The sequence below is a fragment of the Metopolophium dirhodum genome, chromosome 5, assembly GCF_019925205.1.
Source record: "Metopolophium dirhodum isolate CAU chromosome 5, ASM1992520v1, whole genome shotgun sequence".
NCBI lineage: Eukaryota > Metazoa > Arthropoda > Insecta > Hemiptera > Aphididae > Metopolophium > Metopolophium dirhodum.
In genome coordinates, this window is record NC_083564.1 from 31250254 (window position 1) to 31260723 (window position 10470).

At 28.3% G+C, this 10470-nt stretch overlaps 1 protein-coding gene across 2 annotated transcripts; it reads right to left on the reverse strand.

The window, feature by feature from the left end:
• Nucleotides 1–4916: 4916 nt before the first annotated feature.
• Nucleotides 4917–10255, reverse strand: LOC132945815 (uncharacterized). 2 transcript variants are annotated; one of them, XM_061015587.1, is made up of 3 exons: nt 10099–10255; nt 7967–8088; nt 4917–5338 (listed from the first exon to the last, which is right to left on the reverse strand). In XM_061015587.1, the coding sequence occupies exons 1-3, from the start codon at nt 10108–10110 to the stop codon at nt 5092–5094; spliced, it is 381 nt and encodes a 126-aa protein (XP_060871570.1). In that variant the 5' UTR covers nt 10111–10255; the 3' UTR covers nt 4917–5091. The 2 variants fall into 2 exon arrangements, with proteins under 2 accessions (XP_060871570.1, XP_060871569.1); XM_061015586.1 differs by lacking the exon at nt 4917–5338 and adding an exon at nt 6486–6901.
• Between the last annotated feature and the right edge of the window lie 215 nt (nt 10256–10470).

Here is a 10470-nt window from a genome sequence, read left to right on the forward strand (position 1 = left end):
TTGCGCTATTGGGATTAAACTTATAAATGCTTCTACGTCACCTAGTTAACAGATTGTCAGTGGCAATAAATATTTAATTTAAGTCTAAAAAGTAAATGTAAAATAGTAGGTAATAATATGAAAACAAACTTACTCGTAAACATCTACTCTTCCGGTGAAACGTAGCTAGAGTGCCGCCATCGCCGAAGAAACAGCTATCTTCATCCATCTTTATCTAATCATCTCACTCCGATGAGCTGAAACTTGAAAGTATCGAAATATTTTATGAAAATAACCTGATCAAACGAAATTTGCGAGTTTGTGTTACAACTTATCCGGTTTAACGAACTGTCCGTTTATATTTGTGGCCTATTATTTTTTTGTTCACTGAAATCAAAATATACAATATATTATATTTATAATACAATAGTATTGCTGAAATTATTAGAATGTTAACCGTCGCCGACGAATTTCGACAATTGACGATTGCCATAGATATCATAAAATATATTATTTACTATGATAAATCCAAAGAACTTATATATTATTATATAAGTACTCAGTAAACCTATACGGTATATTTATAAATCGTATGTTCTTTTACAGAAATATTTGTGATCTGCAATGCACCTATTCTGGTTTTCTATTTCAATTATAGTTCGCATGCCAAATTTAACTATACAAACTGGTCCGCAAGTTTATAGACATTCTAATACATTCTCCCGCCAGTGCCAATAGACAAAGTGTTTGAGAAGTTATATTTTTTTGGTACCTAATTAATTTACAATATGAATTATTATAAGTTACCTATGTAGGTACTTGTCCAAAATTCGACTAGCTGCAAATCATTGGTTTTTATGGTATAGCCTTACGAAGTTCACGATTTTCGGTGTTTTACGCACCCGTACAACGCTTACCGAGTTTACAAGTTTACCGAGCTTAAGTATTACAAATTAATTTTTTTTTTAATCTAGGTAAATCAACGTTTTAAAATTGATGATGCAAAAATAATTCTGACACCCACCCATGGTGGTTTTACATAACAAGTCGAGGGATGTTTTTGATTTTAATTGTTCGAGCAAGCGCAGTGTGGTATACCGGGTACATATGGAAATACCAAAAATTTCAATTAGTTATAATACATATTATAACTTAAAAATAAGACTGACCGCCAAGTTCAGACTTCCCTGTCGTTTTCAGTTAAAAACTAATGATTTCCGGCAATTATTTTTTGCAATATCGTTCTTAATTCGTTGTTACTTGTAATATATACATATGCCTATTTTAAAAATATTATTCGTGGGTAATTGAAACGTCTAAAATATATTATCATATACAAATACGATAATAAACAAATAATAATAATTCAACTTAACCGGCTACGGTATTAATAATATTTAATAATATCAATATATATATAGTATACAATATCCTAGACTGACAAATCGTCTCCACTTAAAATCGTTTTTCGTATACTATGATATCATATCATTGAATTCAAATTTAACACTATCCATAACAGTCATCCACTTGTAACCTACTGTTCAGCAGAGTCACTTCCAATTTTGAGGGAAGCGATTTTACAATGATGTGTGTTTTTTTTAATTTTTTTTTTGTGTCTGTCATCACCTTTTAGGACAGTAAAAGTGCTTGAATTTTCTTTAACAGTAACTTTTCTGATAGGAAAGTGAATCTAGTTGGTACTATGGGGGGGTCAAAAGTAAAATGTTCCCAGTAGTTTTCAAAAGCGACGTGAAAAACAAAGGAAAAACGGGAATTTTTTATGCAAAGTCCGTTTTCGAGAAAATCGATTTTGGTTTTTGGCGCGACTCTAAAACAAATGACCGTAGGTACATTAAATTTTGACTGAATGCTTATATTAGCATTTTCTATACACCATAACATTTTCCAAATATTTTGACTTATTTTGAGCTGTTTACGGACATTTTCAGTTTCCATTTTATTTTAGTTTTTTTTTCTATAAATATCAATAAAATGTTATTTGTTGGTTAAAAAAGCTTGAAAATTTAATAGAAGGCTCCTAGGTTATTTATTGTTTCAAAGGCAGATGAAAAAAATTAAAAATCCTTAGTCACGGTTTTTATTTATAAGCATTTAAAGTTCAAATATTGACAAAATACGGAAACATCACGAAAATTAGCAAATTATTTTGAGTTGAGAATTCATAAAAATTGTTCTTTTTCAATCTAAGATTCGAAAATGTAATACAAGATTATCCATAAGTTTACCTACCTATATCAAAAAACAAATGTCTACAAGAAAGTCAAATTAAATTTTTATGAACGTTTGAAATTCATATTTTTACAATATTTGATGTTCACTCGATTTCTCATGTAACGATTTTCTTATTTTGTTGTAATTAAAAAACGTATGACTGTAAATACTGAAAATTTCACCGAATGTTTATATTAGCATTTTCTATACACGATAAAATTTTGAAAATAATTTGATTCTTTTTGAGCAGTTTACGGACATAGTCAGTTTTCAATTATTTTAGATTTTTTTCTATAAATATCAATACAATTTTATTTGTTGGGTAAAAAAGCGTGAATATTTAATATAAGGCTGCTGATATATCGTTCTAATAGCAGTTAAAAAATATTAAAAATACATAGGCTCAATTTTTATTTATAAGCATTTAAAGTTCAAATTTTGACAACATTTATGAAATTTATAATTTAATAATTATTTTGTAGTTAAAAATTTATAAAATGCTCAACTTTTGTAGCTAAGGATTAAACATTTAAAACAAGGTTCCACGTAAATAGGTTGTATATAAATTACTTTATTCACTATAATATCATCAAATATACTTGGTAATATCACTTTTTTCAAAATATTATTTACACAAATCTGTTTTTTATATACATCTTAAGCTTAGATTAGAATAAAATTCATCGAATTCTCGAAAATTTTCAAATTATTTTTCAGTTAGAAATTCATAAAAGTTTATCTTTCCATATTTAACATAAGAAATTTTATTAGAAGATTCGTCACAAATTTGTCTTCCTTAAACAAAAAAAAGTTTATCGGAATGTAACATTCATTTTTTATGATCGTTTGAATTTAATATTTTCATGATATTGAATTTAACTAACGAATTTTTATTCATCGATTTTTGATTTTTTGTTGTAATTTAGAAACGAATAACTCAAAACACTGAAAGTGTTCACAGGTAAAATTTTCAATTTATTTTGACACATTTTGAGCTATTTATAGCCATGAGAATTTTTTTTAATATAATTTATTTATGAGTTAGAAATTCATAAGCACGGAGAAAAACAAAAAAAAAAATGAAAGGAAAACCAGGAGTTTCTACGCAAAATCGGTTTTTGGTGTAACTCTAAAACGAATGACCTACATGCAATTTTTACTGGTTGTTTATATTAGCGTTTTCTATACACAATAAATTTTCAAAAAATATTGATTTGTTTTTAACTGTTTCCGGACATTTTCAGTTTCCAAATTTTTATCTTTTTTATTTGAATGTCAATAAAATTTTTTTTGTTGAGTAAAAAAGCTTGAAAATGTAATACAAAATCTGATATATTGTTACTTTAGCAGTTGAATTTGTGTGTGTTATTTAAGTCTTCAACATTCTAACTCTAGTTATAACACTTGAATTATTTTTTTTTTTTTCATTTTTTTCTTACATAATTATTCCGATATCATAATTGTTATTTTAATTATTGCTATAATAATTTATTCAAATGATTATAATATAATTATTATATGAAATTTAATTTGTAATAATTGTTACATATTTGTGTACAATATATTCTAATGTACACTAAATGGAATAACATTTGATTTAATTTTGGTTTTTTTCTTATATACGTAGTTATTATTTATTCCGATATCGTAATAATTAGTATTTTTTATTATACCCAAATAGTTGAATAATTCAAGTAATACGCGCTGCTTATTGAAGCTGTTTACAGCAAAACTACCTATAATAAAAATTGTAGAGAAGAATTTTTTCTAACAATCGTAAGAAGCATGATCTATGATATTTTAATTAATTAGTTAAATAATTAATTGATCAAAAGTAAGAAGATAACTTGTTAATTTACCATGCGATATATTAGACGATGGGAATACGATATCAAAAATCGAATTCCTTACGACTGTTAAAAATGTTCTTCGCTACAATTTTTATAATAGGTAGTTTTGTTGTAAACCGCTTCAATAAGCCGTATCGATAAAAAGTTAAAAACCGTGTTAATTTACATTGTGATATTGGACGATAGGAATACGATATCAAAAATCGGATTCCTTACGATTGTTAAAAAAGTTCTCCTCTAAAGCTCACCTTCTTGGTGTTTGATTGCTTTGTATTTTGTTATAGCTTTCTTAACTTGGTTGATTCGAGTTTTATTTGTATATCTAGCATGGCGACGCTTCTTACTTTTTTTATTATTATTTTTTTATTATTAACTATACTTTTGTGTTTCGACCCAACTGGCTCGGGTAGAGACGACTAAACGGCGGACAGCGTCGCCAACTCCTAGCCAGTCGCGACACCGGCAGACTACCTGACTACCGCATATATAACAAGTCATGAACACCAGATAAAACCTTTTTGTGCGCCCCGCCAAACTATCTTAAATCATGCTCCATTCGTGGCCAATTATCTACTCAGGTTGGAAGATGAGATAACACTACCTACCACCTGTAAGTCACCTCGAGTTAAATTAATTAAAGTTCACCTTGGTCACCTAAGTATGCACCGAATACTTTGGATCGTGGACAACATGGAACAGCACAGCAGTCGTCAGCATATACAAAGGGTATGAAAATGAGCAGCTGTAAGTGCAACTATGATAATTGATACGGTCCACTCGGTCCTGTCTTGTGCTTTAATGAATAGCGTAAATGTATGGCCAAAACAGGCGTAAGAAAAACATATGTTATGTAAAATATAGCATTTTTATATTTAAAATAACATTATTACATTTTCATATATTTTTGTACAAGTTAAAATGATTTCTACAATATAATTGCTTAAAATTGCATTCTTCGTAAACAAAAAAATTAACAAAAATTGTATTCAAAATACTAAATATATATAAATTTTACAATTTAACTATATCAAATTATTTTATTTTGTTTTAGAAATTTATTCATACACATCAAACATGGGTAAGTTTCCAATCCCGAACCACAAGCTACTGCACAGATTCTAGGATACGTTAGACCATCGAGAGTTCCTCCGTTGGGATTTTTAGGGTCTTTTGGCTGTTGCGAATTGGATATTCCTGTTCTAGGTATATAAAAGCGTATGAAATCCTTTATTTGGCTGGGATCTGATGTGGATGCATCTCCAAATCCGTCCTGTCTTTTTATTATATTTTTACAAGTAGAGCAATTATTATTTTCTATATTAGTTTATTGACATTCATTACTATTACAATAGAATTTACAATGGCTCCATAATTATAAATGCAAATTGAGGTGGGTTGCTTGGGGGACTAAGGGAAAGAATCAATCGTCGCCCGTTTTTATTTAAACCCTGGGGCATAACACATGTAAACTATAATATCTCCCCCCTCCAAAATGTAATACTCAAATTACGCCTATGGTCTCAATGAGTCAAAATATATTTCATATTCAATTGTAGAACACTTTCCTTTAGTTAAATATGACAGGCATATGTAATTTTATTTTTATTATCAGAATTTAATTGAACATTGTATATCAAAAATTAGTTTTTTATTAAGAAGAAGATTATTTTGATATCCATGATGGATATGTGATATCTTGTATATTTATTTTGTATTCGATATTAGGTTATACGCTTATATGTATTTATTTTTATAAGCTTTTTTTTCTTTATTTTTAATTCCATAATATCATCTATTAATTACATTAATGATACTGTTAGTCGTCTAAACATTCACTTATTGACTACGAATCATTGTCTACAAATTACTTGATCTATACTTAAAAAGTATAATAATGAATAGTACCTATACCTACATTTTGCTTGTTCAATCAATTATTGCTTATAGTATTTAGAGTTGAGGATTTGCATCTAAAAAAACTAAAAAAAAACTGTAAATAAAATAATTAAAGTTATATTAAAGTTACCTAGCTATACAATTTTCTAGAATATGTATTTAATTATTTTAAGTTAATTAAAAAAATGTTTATTATAAATTGTATATAAACATAGAAATGTTATAAGTATAATAATTGCAATACTAGAATTAAAAATAATGTTTGTATAAATATTTTATCTAGATGTTATAATTAATCTTTTGGTCCCCAAAGCTCTTTGAATACTGACATTATTCTATGTAAAGATTTAAAAATTAATAATAATCTCTTTAAAAACTATTATAGCATATTAAAACTAATTTAATTTCTAACCTATAGCATAGTTGTAGGGAGTCGGGAGACAGCCACTAAAAGGTACCTCACACTGTAGACCGAATGTTTTCAGCGCTACCGGTAAAATTGTATATACAAATTACAATAACGAATATGTATTAAATTTCCATTTATTTCTGTACGTACAAGTTATAATGATTTCTACAATATAATTGCTTAAAATTGCATTCTTCGTAAACAAAAAAATCACAAAAATTTTATTCAAAATACTAAATATATATCAATTTTACAATTTAACTACTTATATCAAATCATAATGTTTTATTTTGGACATCCACTCATACACGTCACACATGAAGCAGTATCCTCTCCCGAAACACAAAAAGATGCTGTACACATTGCAACACACGCTGCAGTACGGTGTCTGGGTGTTTTAGGCATGCGCTTATCGGCCCGGTCTCCACCACCAGGAGGTTTGGGTTTGGATTTTGGTCCGAAAACCCCTATTTCGCTGGGATCTGATGTGGATGTATCAACGTTTACATTTCCGTTTTCAAATCTGTCCTGTCTATTTATTATATTTTTACAAGAAGAGCAATTATTATTTTCAATAAGAGTATATTGACATTAATTACTATTACAATAGAATTTACAAAAACTCAATAATTATAAGCACAATTTGGGAAAGGGGCTTGGGGGGCTAAGGGAAAGAATGCCCCATTTTATTTAACCCTGGGGAATACAAACACATGTAAACAATACCTAATACAGACATGAGTGATTTTATTTTTAATAGCAGAATTGAATTGAACATTATAAACCAATAAAATAGTGTTTTTTTAGAAGTCGATTATTTTGATATTAATTATGTATAAGGGATATCTCGTATACTTATTTTGTATTCTATATTGTATTCGCTTATATGTATTTTTTTTTTTTTTTTAATTCTATACCTATGATCTATTAATTACATTAATGATACTGTTAGTCGTCTAAATATTCACTAATTGACTACAAATCATTATCTACATATCACTTGATCTATACTCGATAAAATATAATTAAGAATAGTATATATTTTACTTGTTCAATAAATTATTGTTTATTGAGAGTAGAGAATGTGCTTATGGTGATGATTTCTAACATCTACTCTAACTTAAGTTACTATTTCACATCCAGAACACTACCGTGTATCGAGTGAACTACAGTATATTACAACTGCACGTCACTTATACGTATACAGTTATAGAGTCGGTGTGTAGCGAAGTATTTCGGGCGCACAGGCTATTATTGTTTGTTCCCAACCCCCCAAAAAAAGAAAAACATTTTTTTAATATGATATAAAATATAAAGAACTAAATTCTTTTTAATTAATAATTGTTAGTTATATTGCGATTTGTAGACAATAATTTGAGTTCAATAAGTGAATTTTTAGACAATTGACGGTATTATTATTCACTGAGGTCATTAATATATGATATAGAATTAAAAATAACGAAAATATAGTTTATAAAATAAGTAGTAATAAGTAATACTTTGGTGTATGAATAGGAGAATAAACATTATATAAATGTACGGATATAAAGCAGATATTTTATAAAAATGTCGTGTACTTTGAAGGAGTCCTACTTACTTCTCAAGTCCTTGGCCGCTGCCGTGCTCTAGGCCATGATTTTGGTCTCCATTTTGCGATTCAGAAATGTTTTGCGGTGCACCCAGTGAGTAACTGACAAAGGCAATTGCCAATATTATTGACTAGAAGAGAGAGAAAAATGCATTTATATCACAAATTTATTAGTCTATAAATATAGTCAATAGTTGTACTTATACGTTATGAAATTTATTATAGTAAATTATTTAAATCACATAATAGGTGTACTGGTGTACTGATATCTAGGTACGTATTTAGAGTAGGTATATAATTCAGTGACATCAGTTTATACGTTGCTTACTCAATATATATAAATAAATGAAAATAAATCACTGTGTACCAATACCAAACATCATAAACGAGGTGGTTATACTTTTTAAACAATTAGAGCAAAAAAAACCATTTCCGCATTGATAAAAACCAAAATGATTGTAATATTCAAATAAAAACAATAATATTATTGTATTATCCTTAGAGCCTTGTTGACCGTCTTTAAAAAATTTCCTCGGAGTTTATTTTTCTGAAAAACACGGGTTGTATTCGTAATCTACTTCGAGACATTATTTCCGCTCTCTCGGCGAGTTGGGACATCATATCCGCATCCACGTTCATAATATTAAGCGCTTTTCCGATAAACCACATTTGCCTCTCTTTTTTATCGATCTAAAAAAAAGTCATCAACAACTTGGACTTATAAAAAATTAAACTTCCATGGCACACCAAAGTAATTGTCGTAAAACCTTATCCAGCCAAAAACCACCTCAATACCAAATATCTTATGGGCAGTCTATCTTATGGGCACACACAGAGTTACTGTAATCACGATCCACGATGTTTTTTTAATATTTTAACAATGTGTGAGGAGCCCCTTGCATATATTTTCAAGACTTTTGACGCAACGAATAAAATTGTATTGATATTTATATTAAGTTATTATTATTGTTATTGTAGAGTGATGAGTAGTGTTTGTACCTATTGACTATTTTTTTAAATTAATAATATTTCTAAAGGGCAAAAGTATTATATTGTTTCTTATACACTTTTTAACGTACTTTTAAATTGTAATATTTGTAAAATGTAGGTAAGTATGAAGTATAAGGAATAGTAATCAATATCAAATATTATATATAATATAATAAATATTGTATTTTTGGACGTACAACAAAAATTCAAAATTATACAAGGTAAGTATCTAAATTATTGTGTTCAGCGAGTAACGTTTATACGTATAAAATAGGCAATTACGGTGAGGCGGGGCCAAAAATTAAGATATTCTGCTACTGCAAACCTGATTCCACACTAAAATATTTCAAAATAATGAACATAGACCTAGTAGTGCACATACCACATATAACTTCATTGCATAATTGTTTTTGCTAGGAACTTATTTATAATTAGTTATAGACAATCTTCTATAAAAGTCCTTGATACCTATATGACTAAACATATTAAAATTAAAAACGAAAAAGCTTCTTATTATACTTATTATATTATGTCACCCAGAATATGGTGTAGTCGGTATTATTTTTAGTTTTAAGGATTTTAAACGAATAAAATACGCTAATTAGTAATTTTCAATAATCAATATTGAATATCAATCAGATAAAAATGTATAAAAGCCGAAAATAAGTACTGCACACTTTTAAATTTGGTGCTGCAACATTTAATATTAGCTACTGCACAATGTGTGTGCTACTGCATACAATTTTAGGCCCTGCGGTGAGGACACATATTTAATGGTTTCACAAAATAACAATATAGACAGAAATACAGAATGTTAAGTGAAAAGTGTACTTGGTGATAGGTCAGGTTAGTAATATTGTAAAGTATACAATAATTATTTAAATAGAAAATATTCAAATATACCATAATATATTTGTGTATTATTAAAATGTATGATTATTGATTCATTAAAATTACTATCGAAGAACGAGAATACTCGTGTCATATCATTAATATTTTGAATATAGCATTCAGGTTTTTTCACTAATAATCGTATAGGTACAGGCTTGGTTGCTTGGTACTAGTATAGTTAGGAATTTAGGAGTACCTACATATTACACTTCGCCTATAACGACATAATTTTTTAGGTAGGTATAAATTTTAATAATTACCAGACGGTTCATGTTGATTGTTGATTAGTGAACGTGAAGTGTTTTTCGCAAGACGAGTTTATCGGACGATGGAATACTGTCAGTAATCTTCAGGTTGCTACTGTGATCGTTCGTCGGACTTGTACTTTCTTATATACTTTAAGGTCGACGGACTGGATTTTCCCAAGAACGAGTATAATATGGATAATATATTGCGTATCATGATTTAATGACTGACCTATGAACATAATATAGATTAGCTGCAACTGATAACTCTAAAAGGTTATGATCATTTGAAAATCCATGTTTTTGATAGACTGTACCTAAATTATTATTTCTTATTAATTATTAGGGATACAAATTGGGAAAATTTTGTGTCATTTGTAATTTCCG